We start from the raw sequence: 19302 nt of genomic DNA, 5'->3' as shown, positions 1-19302 counted from the left end.
GTGGGCGAGGCCTAAGAAGGCGGGAGGGTTGGTAAAACCGCCTCTCCAGTGACGGGGCCCTGGAACGGGGGACACCCCCCCCCCCCCATGGCTCAGAGCAGCCCCTGCAACGACAGAGAAACTTCTGCATCTGTGGCAGTTCTTTTGGAGAGTCAGGCTGAACTTTTCAACAACTTCCTGTTGGGGTTTGGGTCTCTGAAAAGGTAACACGCGCCTCCAAGGAGGGATGTGATGGAGGCAGGCGCGTCTCTGGGAGCCTCAGCGTGCTTGTCTACAAAACGGAGCTGACAGTGCCCACCCAAGGGATGGGGTTGGGGGGAGAGGGATGACAGGGCAAAACTTAGACAATGCTCACTTCTAGTTAATCCTTACAATTATGGTGGGTTCCTTTTACTGCCCTAGTTTTCCAGCTGGGGGAACTAAAGCCCAGGGGGGTTAAGTCGCTTGTTTAAGCTCACACAGCTTGGAATGGCGTAAGGGACTGAACCCAGGCTCTGAACCCCAATCCCACTGCTGCTGGCATGATCCAGTGAAGCAACCCCACAACCCCCAACCAGCCCCCCCCCACCCTCCGAGGCCCCCCCACCTGTTGGTCTTCCAGATGTGCAGCGTGTCGGGGTCTGAAATGCCCCTCTTCTCCGCTTGCTCTTCTAGGAAGTCAAAGAAGTACTTGACGGCCAGTGGGGGCTTGTCTTCCCGGATGCTCAGGATGGCCTTGAACAGGTCATCCAGAAACTTCTGCAGCGTGCCCTGCAGGGGAAGGGGTGGCGGCTGTCAGCCCAGGAACACACAGGGTGGGGTGGGGGTGGTGACAGGTGCCTCTGGCAGCGGTGGGGAGCCCGTGGTGCTGGGGCTGAGCAGGAAGCTGTGTGGCCCCAGGCTGGCCACCTAAGCGCTCTGAGCCTCGGTGTTCTGTCTGTGAAATGGGTTGGTGAAACCCACTGCACAGGACTGTCGGAAGGAATTGCTGGGCTGGGGTGTGGGCTCTCTGCCCCTAGCCATGTGGCTCTGGGGACATTGCTGGGCCACTACTGCCTTCTCTGTCACACCGGCAGACAGAGGCTGGGAGCGCGGCTGGCCCCGCAGGGGAAGAGCTGTCCCCCCCTCCCCCAGCATGTGCGCCCAGCTGACCCCGGGGGGGAGGACGCGGCGGGGGCCGGGCCGCACCTTGGTGGAGAGCAGGCGGGTCAGGTAGATCTCTGGGAGCACCTTCTTGCGGTGGCTCTGCCGGTGGGACTTCTTGGGCTCCGCCAACTCGTCCGTGGGCAGGACCTGGGAGGCCAGGGCTGGGTCAGCGCTGGCGCCAGGCAGCAGCCCCTGGGAGGCCCTCTCCGGGACCCGCGGGCGCCTGGCTCCGCACACTCCCCACCCCGGCCTTCCCCAGGCCTGGGAGCACAGCCTCCAGAGGCCCAGGGCGGCAGGAGGCCAAGTCCACTCCCAGCGAGGGGCGGGCATCCCCAGGGCCGGAGGCAGGGCACTCACCAAGTGGAAATACTTCTCTGTGTCCAAGTCTTTCACTGCGAGAGGGAAACACACACAATAAATAAACAAAACACAGGAGCGGGGGCCGGGGAGGGGGGGGAGAGAGCGAACCAGAAATGGAGGCAGAAAGCTGGAGAAGGAACCCAGCGGGACGGAGAGCCCAACAGACGTGTGGACAGGAGACAGGGGAATGCAAAGTTAGACGGCTGAGAGAGAGATCCAGAGAGACGCACAGAACGAGGCTCAGACAGACAGACAGACGTCCCCAAGAGGACAACCACAGATGGACACGGGGCATCTCCCCACGAGGGCTGCCCTCACCCACTGCCCCCCGGAGCCCAGACCTCACCAGCTGCTGGAAGGGACCCTGAGACCCCAAGCCTGGAGTATCTGAAGGTAGGGACGGTGGTGTGAGGCAGGGACACAGCCTGAACCCCCGATGGCCTGGCGCCTGCCCAGACCTCTTACAACTGCCTCCCTGCTCCTGGGGCCCCTCTTGGCTGCCTGCAGGAACCCAGCGCCGAGGAGGCCTGGCCACAGGCCCTGCCCGAGCTGCACCGCGGCGGGGTGCCCGGCCCGGCCCCTGGAAGCCTCAGTTCCCCCCTCCGGGGCCGCTCAGGAGGGCCCGGCCCCCTGTCCGCTACCTCGGCCCAGGGTGTTGTCCTTCTTGTCCGTGAGGCTCATAGCCAGGGAGGCGCCTTCGGGGATCTGACGGGGAGAGAGGCCGCGGTCAGAGGTTGGAGGTCAGGGAGGGGGGCGGCGGGGGCGGGCGGGGCCAGGGCCCACCTTGTAGTGGGCCAGCGTGTTGAGCTTCTTGCGGCCGTCCTCCACCACCGAGGTGTCGTCCAGATCCCGCAGTATGTAGCTCTGTGTGCTTGAGGCGAACCACTCTGGGGGCGGGGGTGAGGGTAGGGGGTGAGGGCCGAGGCACCCACCCACGGGGAGAGAGCCGGGGGGGGGCCCCAGAGCTCTCTGAGCCTCTAGTCCTGCATCTGGGAGACTGGGAGGGGGTGCCGGGCAGGGGGACGGAGCCGTGGCTCCGCACAGCCAACCTTGGGGCGATGACTGGGCGGTCGGAGGGGCTGCGCCCGCCTCTCCTGCCCACTGGGCCGTCATCACCTGCGGCGAACTCCCCACCCAGGCCCAACAAGAGCTCCCGGATGATGGCACTGTCTCCACGTCCCTGGAGCCCTGGACGGCGCATGTGTGGCAGTGACCAGAGTCTGTGTGACCGAGCGGGGCCCACCGGCCACCCCCTCAACCCTGCCCACCTAGGTCCACGTCCTCAGCGCGCGGCCACTGGGAGTAGGGCACGTTCTTGCAGAAGGCTTCCAGAATCTTCTCCTTCACCTGCGTCAACGTGTCTGTGTCCATGGCGCGCACGCTCAGCGAGTCCATGCCGCAGCCCTGGAAGGACACGTTCAGGTTCTGCAAGACAGAGACGGGGGTGGGGGGGAGGCGGTCAGCAGCTGCCCACCGGCATGCCGGGCAGACAGCCTGCGGGTGGGGGTGTCAAGAGCAAAGCCGGGACCCCCCCTCCACCCCCCAAGCCGGCTCACCCGGGGCTTGGCCTCGATGTTTTCTCGCAGCAGCCACTCCTCATTGAGCGTGTAGCGGGCCTTGCCCGTGATGGCATCGATGGAGCCCTTGTTGATCTGCTGCTTGATGGCGCACAGGAGCAGGAAGAAGGGCTCCCCCACTGTCTCCTGGGGGGCGGGGAGGGGGCGGTCAGAGGCTGAAGCCAGCCGCCCAGCCTCAATTCCAGTCCCGAGCCTGTGGCCCACCCCCCGGAATCCCTCATAACCCCTCTTCCACCAACCCCTCCACCCCTGCCTGCTTGACACTTTCCTTTTGATCCTGGTGCCACTTAGCCCTCCCGCCCCCACACCCAGGGCGTCTCCCTGGACTCCCAGCTCAGACATCGCCCAACCTGGACGGCCGCATTCATTTTATCACACCAGCAACCTTTCCAGGTAGTGGTGGCATCCTTGTGGCCGAGGCTCAGAGAGGGCAAGCAAGCTGCTCAAGGCCACCCAGCAGGAAGGTGGCAGAGCTGGACTCAAAGGCACGCCAGGGAGGGCTCGAGGGCTGAGAAGAGTGTCTTCCTGCCACGGCCTCTGTTCCCCGGCCCGTGTGACGGATCCTGTGGGCCAGCCCCTTTCCCACAGTCACGGGTCCTGGCAGAGGCGGCAGGCGCCCTCACCCGCAGGCAGCTGTACATGCAGATGGACATCCAGTTGGTGAGCATCTTCTCAACCACGGACTCCGTGCGCCGCAGCATCAGCTTGGGGTTCTTGGCGGCCGAGGCGTCGATGAGGTCCACCAGCAGCTCCTTCATGATGCCCGTGTAGTATTCGAGCTTGCCGTGGAGCGCGATGGTCAGCAGGGAGGCCAGGCTGCACCTGGGGGCGGGCGGGGGGCGGGGCGTCAGCACCAGCTGCACCGCGAGGCCCCAGGGCCCCGAGGACCGTGCCGTGGGGGCTCCGGTGTCCCCCTCGTCGCTGGACAGATGGGCGGATGAGGCAGAAATCTCCCTGGAAAGAGCCTACCTTCCCTACCGTGTACAGTAACCACCGTGCCCATGAGCCCTGTCCTGGGCAGGCAGGACCAGGCAGGGACAGAATGGGGGGGTGGTCTCAGGACCTCCATAGCCCCAGGGCTTGACTGGGGAGATGCTGGCTGCCCCGAGGACATGATGCTCTGCAAACTGCCCCAGGCTTGGATCCAGCCCGGCGGACCCAGGATGCGTTGTCCTCCCCCGGAGCCCGCACCGCAGCCTGACCTGTCCCGCACCGCGAAGTCCTTCTGTTGCTCCAGCGCGTGGACGAAGACGATGAGGAAGTGCTTGTTGTTGAGCAGCGAGGAGAACAGACTGATGCCCTCTTCCATGTTGGGCCGGCAGCTCTCGGGGATCTGCGGGGGGCAAGTGGTGAGGGATGGCGACAGGGTCCCATGTCTCAGCACTCGGGATGCCTGGTGTGGCACCTGGAATGCTTCCCGGGATGGGGCGCTCGTTACCTCTTAGTGGGAGATGCCACCTAACTCCCTGTGACCAGGAACAATGGCTCAGCTGAGCTGGCAAGGCGGGGCTCAGGCGAGGGGGCCCATCTTCCATTCTCTAGGCAGCAGGGGGACCCAACCCTTTCCCCTCTCTGGTCTGGGAGTCACTGCGTAGAATACCCCCAATGGCCACTTGACTACCTGCTGGGATGGAGAGTTCACTACCTTACAATGGCAGGTTCCTCCTAACTTCCCAAGATTAGGATCAATGGATCAGATGAACTGGAGAGTGGGGCCCACAGCGAGGTGGGGCGCCGCGAGGCAGCCCCGTGTGTGTGTGTGTGTGTGTGTGTGTGTGTGTGTGTACACGGGTGGGGGGCTACTCACCTTCCACTCTCCCAGCAGCGGGTGGGTCTCCTGCACCGGTGAGCTGCCCTGGGAGTTGAGGGTCTGGGAGGGGAGCACGTAACGCTCTTCGTAGAGGGAGGAGCACTGTGGAGAAGACCCCCGGTGTCTCAGCAGGGCCGCACACCCCCAGACTCACGCAGGGGCTGCGGCACAAATGCACAAGCCCACTCGACAGGAAGATGAGGCAGTGGACCACGCCCAGGGGCCCCAGGACTCGAGGGGAGGGGAGGGGAGGGGAATCCCAGGGGGGCTTCCTGGAGGAAAAGCAGAACCAGGCTTAAGTCCAGGGGTGGCAAAGCTGGAGCGCACACGCGTAAGAGGAAGCTAAAGCAGCTCAGTGTGGAAGGATGGTGGCCCGAGGAGGGCGGTGCCACCTGCAGGGATACTCCTGACAGGCTGAGGAGGGTGGGGGCGGGGCAGCGGCCCCTGGAACAGCACGAGGAGGCATGGAAGGGAGGGGACAGAGTCCAGTGGACGGGAGGAAGAGATGGAGACAGGACGGCCCCCCGGTGAGAGGAGAGGCAGGCCCAGCACCCCAGGAGGAGAGCAGGGCTGCCAGCTGCCTTCGGTAGGCACACCTGAACAGGCAAGTGAGCAGAGAAAGAAAGCTGGGACAGGGGGTGGAACCTGGGCCCTTTCCCTCGGCAGGCCCGGCAGGGCAACCAGGGAAGGGGGCCGGGCTGCCATAGGCGGGTGTGCAGGTTTCGCACTGCTCAAGGGCCCATGCCACACTCAGGTTCTCCCATCGGCATAGACGTGCCTTCTAGGTTCCCAGGACCCAGGGAGGGCTCAAGGAACTCCTGAGGTATCAGCAGCCGGGGGGAGCCTGCACTGACCTTGGGGAAGAAGGTGCGGGTCACGAAGTGCTTGTACTCCAGGAAGGGGATGCCCTGGCTGCGGTTCAGCTCCTTGGTCAGGTCTGTCATGTCCGTCTGCAGCTCTGCAAAGCCTGGTGGGCAGGCAGGTGGCCGTGAGTGGATCAGGGGGCGACGCCAAGGCCTGAGGTCCCGCATGGCTGCCCCTGCTACCTTTGCGGATTTCCTCCCGGATCTGGGACTCCATCTCCTCCATCTGCAGCAGCGTCTTCTGCCAGTAGCGCTCGGCGCGGCGGCTCTTGGTGCAGAAGACGAACAGGGCTGTGGGCAGCAGAGAGGTGGATCAGGCCCGCCATCCGTTTGGTGTCGGAGTATGCGTCGTTAACCTGCCATGTGCAGGGCCTGGGTGGAAGGCAGAGAGCCTGCCTGCAAGCCTCTGGCAGCTCACTCAGCTCAACGCCAAAAACAGCAAACCTCCCCAGCAACAAATGGGCGGAAGATCTAAATAGACATTTCTCCAAAGAAGACATACTGGTGGCCAAGAGGCACATGAAAAGATGAACGTCAGTAATGATTAGAGAAATGCAAATCAAAATGATTCCGTGTCACCTCACACTGGTCAGAATGGCCATCATCAAAAAGTCTACAAATAATAAATGCTGGAGAGGGTGTGGAAAAAAGGGAACCCTCCTACACTGTTGGTGGGAACGAAAGCTGGTACCACCGTTAATGGAGAACAGTACAGAGTACCTTTAAAAACTCAATACAGAGCTACTCTATGACCCAGCAATTCCAGTCCTGGGCATATATCCGGGGAAAATCATAGATTTCCAAAGATACATGCACCCCAATGCTCACTGCAGCACTGCTTACAATAGCCAAGACAAGGGAGCAACCTACGTGTCCATCGGCAGAGGAGTAGATAAAGATGCAATGAAATATTACTCAGCCATAAAGAAGGACATAATGTCATTTACAGCACCATGGACAGACCTAGAGATTATCATTCAAAGTGAAGGAAGTTTAAAGACAAATATCATACGCTATAAAAAATACAAATGACTTATTTAGGAAACAGAAACAGACTCACTTTGACAAACTTCTGGTTACCAAAGGGGAAAGGTGAAGGGAGGCATAGGTCAGGATTCTGGGATTGACATGTACACACCACTTAGACAAAACAGATAACCAACTCAGGCATCTACAGCACAGGGAAGTTCACTGAATACTGTGTAATAACCTGTACAGGAAAGAACCTGCGAAAGAGCGGACATAGGTGTGTGCGTAACTCAATCACTCTGCAGCACACCTGGAACCAACACCACACTGCAGATTAACTCTAATAAAATTAACTGAAAAAGTAAATTACCTGTGGAGCAAAAAGCATGAACTAGTGATCAACAGTGGATTTCTCTAGATACGAGAATTAAGGGTGATTTCTGTTCTCTTTTAGCAGAAAGATATTTATATATTCTATCTCTGTTTTCCCTAAAATTTTCTATATTGAATATTTTACTTTTTAAAAACTAGCTTCACTGAGATAATACACATATCATCTAATCTATCTATCTATACAAGTCAGTGACTTCTAGTATATTACGGGGCTGTGACACCATCCATGATCTAATTTTAGCAACTTTTTCTGCCCCTAGGAGACCCACTGCCACAGGTACTCCCTATCCACCCTCCTCCTGCCTCTAGGAACCACTAATTTGTCTTGTGTTTTTTGATTTACCTGTTCTGGACATTTTATATAAATGGGACCAAACAACAGGTGGCCTCATATCCAGCATCTTTCACTTACCATGACAATTTCAAGGGTCACCCACCCTGAAGTACATGTCAGAACTTCCTTCCTTAGTATGACTTAATACTATGCCATGTGGCTAAACCACATTTTCTTTGTCCATTCCTCAGTGGATGGACATCTTGGGCCGTTGCCACTGTTGGTGATGATGAATAAAGCTGCTGTGAACCTTGGTGCACAGGGGCTGGTGTGGACCCGTGTTCTCATTCTCCTGGGCAGATGCCCGGGTTGGGGAACTGCTGGGTCATGCAGTAACGCTAACCTTTCGAGGAAACTGGTGGCGAGTTTGCCATAGCAGCGGCACCAGTTAAATTCCCACCAGCAGTGTACAAGAGCTCAAAAGGCCCTGTGACACTGAATATAGTACTTTTGTAACCATTATTTTAACAAGGGCATAGCCTACCTAACGTGTAGGGCCATCTTCCACCCGCAGCCCTCTCAGAAATGCCTGCAGTAGCCCACAGAGCGTCCCAAGTCCCTCTGCCTGGCGCTCAGGGCCCGCGCCGGCACGCCTCTCAACAGTGCCCGTCCTTGACCCGCTCCCAGCTCCACGCCTTTGGTCAGGGTGCCCGGTCTTCAGAGGGGACCAAGGCGAGGTGGGCAGGTCTGCCCCACGAAGCATCAAGAGGTGGGGGGCGCTCCTTACCGACCACGGACAGCAGCAGCAGGACGCTGCAGATGACGATGGACACGATGATGGCGGTCTCGCTGCCACCCAGCTGCAGCGTGGCGATGGTCTGGTTGAAGTTCCCTACTTGGATCTGTGGGGGTGCGGTGAGGGAGTTGTAGCTTCCCCGGACATATGCCCTGGATAACCCCACCCGCCTCCTGGGGACGCTGTGAGGGCTACATGAGATGACGCTTGTCAAGCCTTTAATCCTGGGCCTGGCACAGAAGGGGAGACTCAATAAATACAGGGAACTGTGATAACTAGTTCTGTGATGACTGCAGTCAGTTCACAGAGCCTGGCCTGTGAACCAAAGTTATCTATTGGGATACCAGAGGAACAGGGGAGCAAGTGAGGTCTCAGGGCTCAGACGGCAGAACTGGGACTGGGGTGCAGGTGAAAGGCAGCTTCTGCAGGTCACAGTCATCGTGAGGTGCATGTGCTGCCAGAAAGGGGGTGAGCTCCCCATCCCAGGAGGCATGCAAGCAGGTACAGTGCAGAAGAGATCTCCCTCCCTCTGTGACACTGCATGGTGACTGGCGGCCCAGACTCTGGCTATACGACCAGGTGGAACAGGGACCACCGCTCATGGCCCAGCCCCATCGGGCCCAGCTGGGGGCTGGTCACTCAGTTCTTGGGTCTCGAGTTTCCTCATCTGCCCAGTGGGGACATAAAGCTCTGCTTTCCTCCACTGTCTCCTGAGCATGACGGTGCTCAGCTGAGACGACCGGGGAGGGGGGCCACCCCCACCCCCGGCGCCCCGTCCACTCACTGTGATGGGTAGCTGCCCCTCGGCTGTGCCCAGGGACTCATTGACGGAGCAGTGGATGACTCTCTCGGAGACGATCTGGATGTCGCAGGCCACCTGGCCGATCTTGACGCGGTACTCGTGGCTTTCGAGCCCCAGCCCGTCCTGCTCCTTCTGCGGGGGCAGACGGGGTGCTCACCCGGGGCCGGGGCGGAGCCCGGCCTGCTCACGCCCCGCCCCTGCCCGCCCCCGCCGGCACGCACGTGGATCACCAGCGTGAGGGGCTCCCCGGGGTGGTGTTTGATCCACTTCTCCCGCTTGGCCGTGGAGAACTGCGGGTCAGGGAGGTAGTCCAGGCGGAACTGGCTGCCCCGCTGAGCCTCCTCGGGCTCCAGCAGCTGCTCGGCCACTGCCGCCTCGTCTGCGTAGACCCGGCCGTTGAGGAAGAAGTCCACGGGGGCCGAGGCGTTGCTCAGAGCCCCGGGCGACGGGCAGGTGATGAGGGTGGAGTTGACGACCTTGCAGAGCTGGAGGGGGGCCACAGTCGGGGACAGGGTGGGCAGTCCGGGGGGGGAAACACGGAAGGAGAGAGAGGGGGGCAAAGATGAGAAGACACGGCTCGGGGAGGCCCGGTCAGCGGGGGGCTGAGACCACCCTGCCCCAGGGCCCCGCCCTCACTGTGGGCTCGCGGCCGATGTGGTGCACGGCCATGGACACCTTCTGCACCATGTGGAAGCGCTCGCCGGCCACCGTGATGGTCCTGCCGCCACTGCGGGGTTGGGGGGGAGAGACAGCAAGCCTCGTGAGCCCACGCGCAGCCCCGGGGCGTGCCCGGGCCAGGGGGTGGCGCCCGCGTCTCACCTGACGTGGCTGCGGTGGGGGCTGATGGCCGTGATCACCGGGTTCGGCATGTACTGGAAGCTGAGGCCGCCGCGCACGCAGCCCCGCTGCTCGAAGCGCACGCACACGGGCACCGTGGCCGGCAGGGCGCCCCCTGGCACCGTGCAGGCGATGCTGGCGTCCGAGCGCCTGCAGAGAGGAGCGGCAGGCCTTGTCAGCACGGACCCGTCTCCCGCCGCCTCCCCTGCGCGGCACCCCATGGCCCTGAGCCACCCACCCGCCAGCTCCGGCCTCACACAGACACCATTTCCACATTCCCACTGCCGCACCTGCCCTCCAGTTGTCCACCCCACCTTCTCCTCTCCGACATTGCCCCGTCCCGCCTCCTCCAAGAAGCCTTCTCAGAGATACCCTTCCGGCTCCTGCCCCTGCGAAGGCTCTGCCCCTACAGCCCTGAAAGCCCAGGCTCCTCCTAACCCCAGCCCCACTGGATGTTCCCAGTTCCCGAGAGAGGGCAGTCCCCTGGGGGCCGAGACAGTGGGGTTCATCGCGTGCCCATCAACGGGACCTGGCACCCATTAAGTGTATAATACAGACGGGCATTTCACAGAGACCTTCTGGACCATGGCCCTGCCTCTGGCCACACCCGGCGGCAGGTCTCAGACCCTGCACAATTGTCACCGTTTTCACCGCAGGTTAAGGTCACTTATGAAGGGCACAGTACCCCCCCAGCTCCCGGGTACTGTCCGCGCTGGGTGGGAACGCTGAGGCTGAGTGAGAGGAAGGGGCCTGGCCAGGGGACACAGCCAGTGAAGTCCCCGGTGATGCTCGGTGCGAGGACATCCCCTCCCGGCCCCCCGGCCCCGGGACTCACAGCAGCTCCGTACAGGGCTCCGTGTCATTCATCAGGACCTGGAGCTCGGAGCCCACGTGGAGGTCACTCCCGTGGATGGTGACCCTGGTGCCCCCTGCTTTGGGGCCCATGGTGGGCTCCAGGGAGCGGACCAGGGGCAGCTGTGGGGGAACAGGCGGGCGGTCAGGTCCCAGGCCAGCCCGGGATGAGCCTGGCAGGGTGGTGGGCGGGGGGGGGGTGTCAGGCTGCATTCCCTTACCACGTAGGAGAAGCGCTCCCGAGACCTGCCTTCCTTGGAGGCGTTCACCGTCACCACGTCCGAGAACGCCTCTGGGGCTGGGCCCGTGGCGCACACGATCCTGGGTGGGGGAGGCGAGTCTGGTCAAGGAGCAGCCGGTGGGGCCCGGGGGCCAGGCAGGCACCCTCTGCTTTCTCCCTTGAACGATGCCCCCCTCCACTCCCAGGATGTGTGAGCCCCGCCTCCTTGTACTCAGCCCCCCGCACCCCACTCAGCTGGGACTGGCGCCTGGGCCAGGACTCCTGACGGCATCACTCTTGTCAAAATCCTGAAACAATTCCGGATCAGCTGGGGAACAGCCACTGGCTCCCAGGTGTCACCCTGGTGCCCAGCTCCTCTCTGGGACTGCCCTCCCCGAGTCTACCACAATTCTGCATGTAGTAGGCAGGGGATTGGATAAGATGGTCTTCTGTCGCTGTGTAGTCGCTAAGTAATATCTGACTCTGGAACCCCATGGGCGGTAGCCTCCCAGGCTCCTCTGTCCATGGGATTCTCCAGGCAAGAATACTGCAGTGGGTTGCCGTTTCTTCCTCCAGGGGATCTTCCTGACCCAGGGATTGAACCCGTATCTCCTGCATCGGCAGCGGCTTCTTTACTGCAGCGCCACCAGGAAAGCCCAAGGGGGTACGTGGAAGTTCTCCAACCATGAGAACATCTGCTGGGCTGGGAGACTGACGCCCTTATCTGCAAAGCCTGGCTTACAGCCTCCGGAAAGGAAGTCCCTGCCCACCACGTTTCTTCCAGCCTGTCTGGGCCAGGCCCCACGGCTGCAGGCCCAGGTCTCTGCACCCACCAGCAGACCTGCACTTTCCCAACAGCATGTTTTTTCCATGAGAGCGAGGCTTCTGTGGAAGCAGGCTGCTCAGGGGAACCTGGGAGGGCTTCCCGGGGGAGCCGGCTCCAGAGTGGTGAAGCAGGGAAGGCCAGGACACGTGGCGGGAATGCTCTGAGCAAAGTCGGGGAGACCCAGGAGTGAGTGACTCCTGGGGAGCAGACAGGATCCAGGGATGGTGGGGTGGTCAAGGGCAGAGGGGCGGGCAGAGGCACAGCTGGCACTTCCGGGTGGGCGGGGCCCCCGGGACCGCCCCTACTCACTCCTCTGACACCGTGTATCTGTCGGCCAGCGGCTCACAGGCCACGCTGCCGATCCACACGCCGTGAGCCACGTCGCTGAACCGCCGGCCCAGGTTCCTGCCGCGGATGGTCAGCAGGGTCCCGCCGTCCAAAGGGCCGCTCAGGGGCTCAATCTGCCAGGCGATCGGAGAGACGGGAGAATGGGGCTCTGAGGCTGGGGTGTCCGGGGAGGCAGGGCCAGGCAGACCCGCTGCTCAGGGGGAGCTCTGAGAGTGCTGGCCCTGCCGGCCACCTGGCAGGTCACGGGGGCTGCCAGTGGGGACGTGTATGTGTGACACGCAGCCGGCTCGGGGACACCAGTGTGCAGGGACAGAGCCAGCGCTACTGCAGGGGCGTCTCTTGGGGACACTGAGGTCCAGTCCCCGTCATCACGGGGACCCATGTCTGACCACACGACCCTAAATCCCAGGCAGAGCCACCCGGGTCTGGGACGGGCAGATGAACCAGGCTAAGGCAAACAGAACCCTTCCCTGAGCCTTTTTCTTAATTAAAACTGAGGCTCGTGGGTCACCCCAGGTCCCCCGTTATCAGCAGGGGTTCCCGGACCTCGCTAGAAAGACCCTCAGCCCCAGCCTCTCCTCCACCCCAGGCTCCAGTGCCCCCCCATGCCCCGCCCGTTCGTAGCTCACCACGTTCTCTATGCAAATCATCTCCTTTCTCATCGTTGCCCCCCAACCCAACTGAACCCTGAGCTCCGTGCAGACGGGCACGTGTGTGTTCCCTGCTGTGTCTCCAGCCCCGGGACAGGGGGACCTGGTACCCAGTGGGTGCTCAGCGGGGGACTCCGCGCGTCGGGGCCTGGGTGTGTGCAAACACACGAGCTGCGCGTCCCCGAGCCCGTGTGGGGCGCTGTGCGTGTGCGCATTCAGGCGTGTGGGAGCGACGGGTCCCCGAGGCGGGGTGTGGGGTGCTTACCGCTCGGATCTCGGGGGCGGGGCAGGTGCCAGGAGGGGGCTGCAGGGTCCCCCGCGGGCGGCAGCCGTCGCTCCACACACACAGGTGGCCCAGATCCTCCCGGCCCAGACACTGGGAGCAGTCGGGGCTGCCCACGGCGCAGTTGTAGACCTCCACTGCGGGAGACACGGAGGCAGCCCAGCTCAGCCGGGTCCTGCTTCTTGAGGGTCAGGGCCCCACGAAGCTCTTAGTACCTTCTCCAACCCCCAGCCCCACCCCAGGGGGCTGCTAATCATAAGCACAGTGCGGCCACAGCCCCCTTAACAGCCATCCTCACGGGGATCCTATCCAGTGGGGGCTGTTTATCAGCCCCAATTGACAGATAAAGAGATGTGGCTCAGAGAGGCAGAGTGACTCGCCCGAGGTCACACAGCCTGCGAGTAGAAGAGCTGGAGTCACAGCCAGGCCCGAGTGGGTCTCCTAAGCCCGCAGCGGAGCTCTGAGGTGAACCTCTGAGCGATGCGGGCTGTGAGCCCTAGACCCTCAGGGGGGCCCAGGCAGGAGTGCAGGGCGGGCTCCCAGGGCGGACAAGCTGGTTCTGGGGCTTCTGTCTGGGACCTCATGGTACAGAAGCGGGGCGGGGGTGGCGTAGATGTGCACAGCCCCCACCCCCCGAACAGACAGGCCCTTGGAGAGTTGATTCGACACGTATAATAAGAGCAAGGCCACCCCCCACCATCTAGGGGCGCAGACTGTGTCCCAGACAGCTGTGCAGCAAACCCTCGCCCCCGCCCTCTGCAACCGGAACCGCACATCACGGGAGGACCCTGAGGCTGAGAAAGGGCAGGTGAGTGGGTGCTGGGGGGGCAGTGCCACGGGCATGCGGACGCCCCGAGGGTGTGGTGCCAGCCCAGAGGAGCGGCTCCAGAGTTAGGTGCAGAGTGAGCAAGCCGGCAGAGAGGTGGGGCTGGGATCTGAGAGACAGTATGTGTCAGGGAATGGTGGGGGGATACCTGAGCACTGGATGGAACCCCCCAAGGCTGCGTCCCACCCACTGCGGCCATGTGAGGTTGGGGGGGGGGCCTCCCACCTGTCATGGGGTCAGGGCTGTCCAGGAACCGGGCCGGCCGCCCCTTTAGTTGGAGGCTGAGTGGAAATACCTGGCTCTTCTGGGTCGTGTGCAGCTGCAAAAGATGGGGAAATGCGTGACGGGTGTGGGCGCTGTCTGGGTCTCTGTCGGGGGGAGGGCACATCAGGGGAGAGATGAGGGCAGGGCTGCTGGGGGCAAGGGGACCCTAAAGGGGAGGCCGAAAGGAAGGCGTGTGTGAATCTGGACTCGGGCAGCCCTGCCCTTCTCCTCTGCCCCGCTAACCCCCGTCGTGACGCCCCATCGCTCACCACCACTTGATTGCAGCGTACGGCCGATTCGTTCACCCACACAGCCTCAAAGGTCTCCTCTGGACCGAAGCTACACTCCAGGGCTGCACCCTGCGGGACACGGGGGTCAAGGGGCGTCCAGGCAGCACCCACTGCCCCCCACCTTCTTCAGGACACCAGAGACTGCTGTCCTAAGGAGTGGGCAGGGGCTCTCTCCCTGGCATCTCCTCCAGAATGTTCCTTCCTGGCCCAACGTCTGACAGAGGCGGGGGGGGGGGGGGGGGTGTACACACAAACACCCAGAACTCTGGCCTTGTGCTCTCACACCACTAAAAATGTCACCAACAACTTCCAGTGGCCTAAACCCGGGCCTTTCACTCCACTGGTAAAGCCCCGACTCTCCAGCCCAACCAACATCCCAGGAGACTCATCCCAGGAGACTCTGCCTGCCCTGCAGCCTCAAAACCCCTCACGGCTGCCCCCCCACGGCCCGGGATCAGTCACACACATGACGAGGGTCAATGATGCACACGCTGTCCTGCCTTCAGCCTTTGTCCAAGTCCATGCTTCCCTTCCAGGAAACCTCAACACAGCCTTCAAAATCCAGCTCAAATGTACCATGTTCCAAAAGCCTTCCCAGACCACCCCTCACCCAAATCACAGGGACACCCCTCACTTGAGCATCCATCCATTTGGCAATGAATATTAGGGTGTGAAGCTGGGGGCTTCAGTAAGCTCCGACAGCCTTCCCTGACCCTGCATGCCAAGGACCTCCCCTATCCCCTGCCCTGTCTACACCTGTCTCTCTACCCGCTGGGCGGCGGGGTGCTGGGTTTCGGCCCCTCTGACACCTCCAGGAAGATGGCAGTTGAAAGAGCTCGGGCTCTACGTTAACACAGCCCACTCAGGTCTGAATCCCACCTCCGCGACCTCCTAGCTGTGTGACTCTGTGCAAGTGGCTCCTTCTTTCTGAGCTGTGTGGGTCTGTAAACTCAGCAACAGAAAGAGACTCCCCTGCTCCGCAGGACTCTAAGGAAACTGGACACTGTGTGTCTTTAGTGGGTTGCATGCTGTTGGCACCTAATATATGCTGGCTGTGATCAGTACACAGGAAGTGCTCAATAAATGCTTGCTGGGGGGCGGGGAGGGAAATAAACATGGCCAATTCCCCAATGCCATCTTACCCTCAGCCCCGCACACGACCCCCGGGAGCAGCCATTGGTAAATATTTGCTGAGTGAACAAACCCAGGTTTCAAGAGGGCCCGGCCAGCCACGTGGCAGGACTTCCTGTCTGTGTCCCTGTCGTTGGTAGATGTGTTACCCTGGGGGAAAGCAGGTCAGCCACCCGCCGGCCCTGCCCCCTCCCCACTACGAAACTAGCAGGGAAGTGGCTGTTGACGGGCTGAGAGCTCCTGTAATCCCTGACACCCTGAGCTGGGTCTCCTGAGCTCCTGAGCTCATGGCAGCCGGCCAGTCTGTCTCGGGCTCTGTCGGGTGTGGGCTCCACGGATCGGGCTGCTGCCGAGCCCAGGCAGAGCCAGAAGCAGGCCCAGGGGAAGGTGGGCTGGGATCACCGAGGCCCCAGGAAGGCAGACCCCCTGCCTGGCAGGCCCCCCCAGTTACACTCTGCTCAAAAGCAGGAGGCAGGACCCATACTCAGGCCCTGGGCTTCCCCGACCCAGGTTTCGGCAGCCCAGGGGAGCAGCATGGCCTTCCTCACTCCAAATGCCCCGGAACCTCTGCACCAACCACCGCAGGGAGGAGCCCCAGGACCGAGGGCATAGCCCCCGCTCCCAGCCCGTCACGGGGCGGCAGCCCTGGCCACGACGAGGCTCCCCGACACATTCCGGATGCCCGGCACGTGGCCCCCACGTGTGACAAGTTGTCAAGGGCCTCAGCTCCCCCGTGGAAGCGACAGATGGCGAGTCCCTGAGAGCTGGGGAGAGGGTGGCTGGCACGCGTCCAGGACTCATCAGCGCTTCCCACCCAGGACGCTCCTCCAGGAGGGACCCAGCAAGGGGCGGCCTCCCTTCCCCCAGCCCAGATGGGTGGGTGGGTGGGGGGCACGGGCGGGGAAGGCTGGTGCTGGGGAAGAGCACTGGACAGGGAGTCCAGGCCTAGGGTGCGAGTCTAGCCCGATGCCGTGTGCCCTGGAGGCATCTGCTTCCTCTTCCTGGGCCTCACTTTCCCCACCGGGACGATGGGGATGGGGCGGCCAAGGGGGTCTCGGACCATTCTCCAGAGAAGACACGTCGGCCTCAAACTGCAGGGCAGGGGGAGGGTATGTCCAGGGTCACAACCCAGCCTGGGCGCAGCGCAGGGTGGACACGGACAAAGTCACCCACGGGCTGCAGCCCTGGGCAGGGGCTGGGCCTGCCGGGGGCGTCACAGGGGAGAGGGTCTGGGCGTCCTGGCCAGACCCTCCTTTCCAGCAGGAGCTAGGGGCAGCTGGCTGTCCCCACGGCTGTGCCTACCACCCACCTTCCTTCCCCTACCTCCGTGCAACCAGGTCAGGGCTTTCTCCAACAGAGCCCAGAAACTCAAGAGGAAGAAAACCGAAGCACGGGACTTCCCTGGTGGTCTAGTGGCTAAGACTCCGAGCTCCCAAGGGACGGGGTCTGGGTTCGATCCCTGAACTAGATCCCACGTGCTGCAACCAGCGATCCTTCACGCTGCAACTAGGACCCGGGCAGCCAGATAGTAAATAAACGGAGAAGCAAAGTATGGGCGGCGGGCCCCGCCCCTGCTTACCTGGAAGAAGGCGGCGTTGGCCAGGTGCACCGGGATGCTCTGGGAGCCGCCCGTGGGCATGGGGGCCAGGGAGGAGGGCAGGATCTGCGGGCAGTCCTGGGGGCTCTGCATCAAAACGCAAGGAAGTGGGGCTGACCCTGGGGCGTTTCAGAGGAGGCGGGATGCATGACCACCCCAAGCCAGCCGGTGCAGTCCCGTCTCCCTGGGGAGGCGCTGGGCAGCCTATGCAGTGATAAAATGACAGCCACATCCACCACCTCCCACACACCTGCGAGCAGGAAGGTGTTATTGGCCCCATTTCACAGACGAGGAGACTGAGGCACAGACAGAGGCAGTAACCTGCCCGTGGAACCGAGTCCCCATGGCCACTCCACGGAGAGCCTCTCAGGGGAGACCGCCGGGCTCTGGGACTCATCTTTCCCCAGTTGTAAAATGAGGCGCTGCGCTCACTTTCTGAGGCTCCCTCCAGCTCTGGAATTCCGGTTTCCAGATGGACACACAATGAATGATTCACAGAAGAGGAAACCTCAGACTTCGGAGCGGCCCACGAGAAACAGGGTTCGAGGCTGCCCACCCCTCCCCACTGCCTGGGCGCGTCACGGGCCTCGGAGGGGGGCCTGGGCGTCCGCATTCCCGGGTCGGATGTGGAGTCAGTGTTGTTATTCAGTCATTTAGTCGTGTCTGACTTGTCTGACTCTGCGACCCCAGGGACTGCAGCATGCCAGGCTTCCTCCGTCCTTCCCTATCTCCCAGAGTTTGCTCAGACTCAAGTCCATTGAGTCGATGATGCCAACCAACCATCTCATCCTCTGCCACCCCTTCTCCTGCCCTCAATCTTTCCCAGGTTCTCGGGCCAGAGACTGGTGCCTGAAGCTGAGGACCGAGGTGACAGATAGGGACCCAGGGTCTTTTCTCAGCATTGTTAATCGGGCAGCATAGCGGGCTCTGGCGTTGCAGACCCTCTGCTGACCCCAGCCCAGACACCGCGCCCAGACGATGCGCCTCCCCGGAGCACTGCCTGTGCCGACCACAGGGGCCAAGGAGGCCGCCTGGCCAGCAAAGCCTGCAGGGCTGCAAGGCAGGAGCTGGTGTCCAGCTTGTTGTGTGACATGCAAGTCCGTCCCTCCCTCGAGCCGCCGTCCTGAGCTGCTCCATGTGTAAACCCCGTGGAATTTCAGGGAATGGAACCCACATGTTTCCAATCGGGTTTCACCGCTGCTGCCAGCCCGCTTCACAGCTGGCCGGGGGCCCTGCGGCTGCGACCCTGGCTCCGCCCCAGCCGAGGGGAGGTGGCCAGCAGGGGCTGGAGGCGGGCAGGTCCAGAGGAAACAACGTGGGACCATCCCTGAGGGCCCTACTCTCCTTGATCCTCATAACCCACTGTGGATGCTTGCACCCATTCTCCGGAGTGGGCAAGCCTGGGAGAGTGTGGGTGCCTCTCTGCCCTCTTCCAGTACCACCCCAGGATTGCTTATCTCCCCTGGGGACAGCTGGTCCAAGTGTGCCTGCATCTCCCCGCCCCCCCCCCAGGCCTGTGGTTTGGGAGGAATCACCCTCCTCCCTAGCCCCAGGGATGGGCTCAGCGATTGGTTCGGGGAGTGGATGTGACCCAGTTCCCCTGGAAAACTTCCGCAGAACCAACGAGAAGGAGGGTCTCCTGGGATTGACCGGGGATCAGGACCCCACCCGGGGCTGCTAAGGCGTCTTGCGGCCAAGGGGGAGGGCCTGCCGGAGCACGCAGGCCACCCCAGGGGGGCACGTTGGCCCTGGTGACGCTGGCAGGGCCCCCGGATCCAGCTGAGCCCGAAGGGGAGGCCGCCCCTCGGACTCTGCATTCACAAAGGCGACTGACTGCTGGGGCCGCGGCTGGCGGCTTGCAGAGGACAGGGGCTTCCTTGTCCCATCCCAAGCCGAACCATCCAAGCCTCAGAGACAGGCTGAGTTGCTTCTCTCCCTTGGCCAGAGTTGAGCCTCCAGGCTCGGGAAACCACGGCCGATGACCCGTCTCTGGACAGAGCTGAGAGGCGAGAGGGCAGGAGCTGGCGGGACAGCGAGGCTGGAGCCCCAGGAAGCCCAGGTGTCAGCTCAGAGTGTGCGGCCAGGGCGGGGCCTCGCCCGACTGCGCTGGAGCTCACAGGTCCCCCACGGTCTTTCCACGTGCGAGGGTTGAGAGCTGGGGACCCAACCCAGCAGAGCATGAGTGGCCCCGCTGAACCCACCTGACCTG

At 62.3% G+C, this 19302-nt stretch overlaps 1 protein-coding gene across 1 annotated transcript in view; it reads right to left on the bottom strand.

The window, feature by feature from the left end:
• PLXND1 (plexin D1) overlaps window positions 1-19302 on the bottom strand; it is a 47932-nt gene that overhangs the window by 3360 nt on the left and 25270 nt on the right. The window contains exons 9-32 of the mRNA XM_020872523.2: window positions 17076-17180; window positions 14345-14434; window positions 14037-14130; window positions 12968-13122; window positions 12014-12165; window positions 10880-10979; window positions 10642-10781; window positions 9789-9956; window positions 9606-9696; window positions 9191-9454; window positions 8952-9101; window positions 8159-8273; window positions 5919-6026; window positions 5727-5839; window positions 4870-4974; window positions 4265-4395; window positions 3686-3884; window positions 3042-3188; window positions 2754-2910; window positions 2269-2372; window positions 2127-2190; window positions 1483-1517; window positions 1168-1272; window positions 587-750 (exon numbers count right to left, since the gene is read on the bottom strand). Of these exons, the coding sequence (XP_020728182.2) occupies window positions 587-750; window positions 1168-1272; window positions 1483-1517; window positions 2127-2190; window positions 2269-2372; window positions 2754-2910; window positions 3042-3188; window positions 3686-3884; window positions 4265-4395; window positions 4870-4974; window positions 5727-5839; window positions 5919-6026; window positions 8159-8273; window positions 8952-9101; window positions 9191-9454; window positions 9606-9696; window positions 9789-9956; window positions 10642-10781; window positions 10880-10979; window positions 12014-12165; window positions 12968-13122; window positions 14037-14130; window positions 14345-14434; window positions 17076-17180 (3056 nt within the window). The remainder of the gene's footprint in view (window positions 1-586; window positions 751-1167; window positions 1273-1482; window positions 1518-2126; window positions 2191-2268; window positions 2373-2753; window positions 2911-3041; window positions 3189-3685; window positions 3885-4264; window positions 4396-4869; window positions 4975-5726; window positions 5840-5918; window positions 6027-8158; window positions 8274-8951; window positions 9102-9190; window positions 9455-9605; window positions 9697-9788; window positions 9957-10641; window positions 10782-10879; window positions 10980-12013; window positions 12166-12967; window positions 13123-14036; window positions 14131-14344; window positions 14435-17075; window positions 17181-19302) is intronic.

This window comes from Odocoileus virginianus, unplaced genomic scaffold (assembly GCF_023699985.2).
Source record: "Odocoileus virginianus isolate 20LAN1187 ecotype Illinois unplaced genomic scaffold, Ovbor_1.2 Unplaced_Contig_2, whole genome shotgun sequence".
In the NCBI taxonomy this organism is placed as follows: Eukaryota; Metazoa; Chordata; class Mammalia; order Artiodactyla; family Cervidae; genus Odocoileus; species Odocoileus virginianus.
The sequence above is the reverse complement of the archived record's forward strand: the minus strand, read 5'-3'. Positions and strand labels throughout refer to the sequence as shown.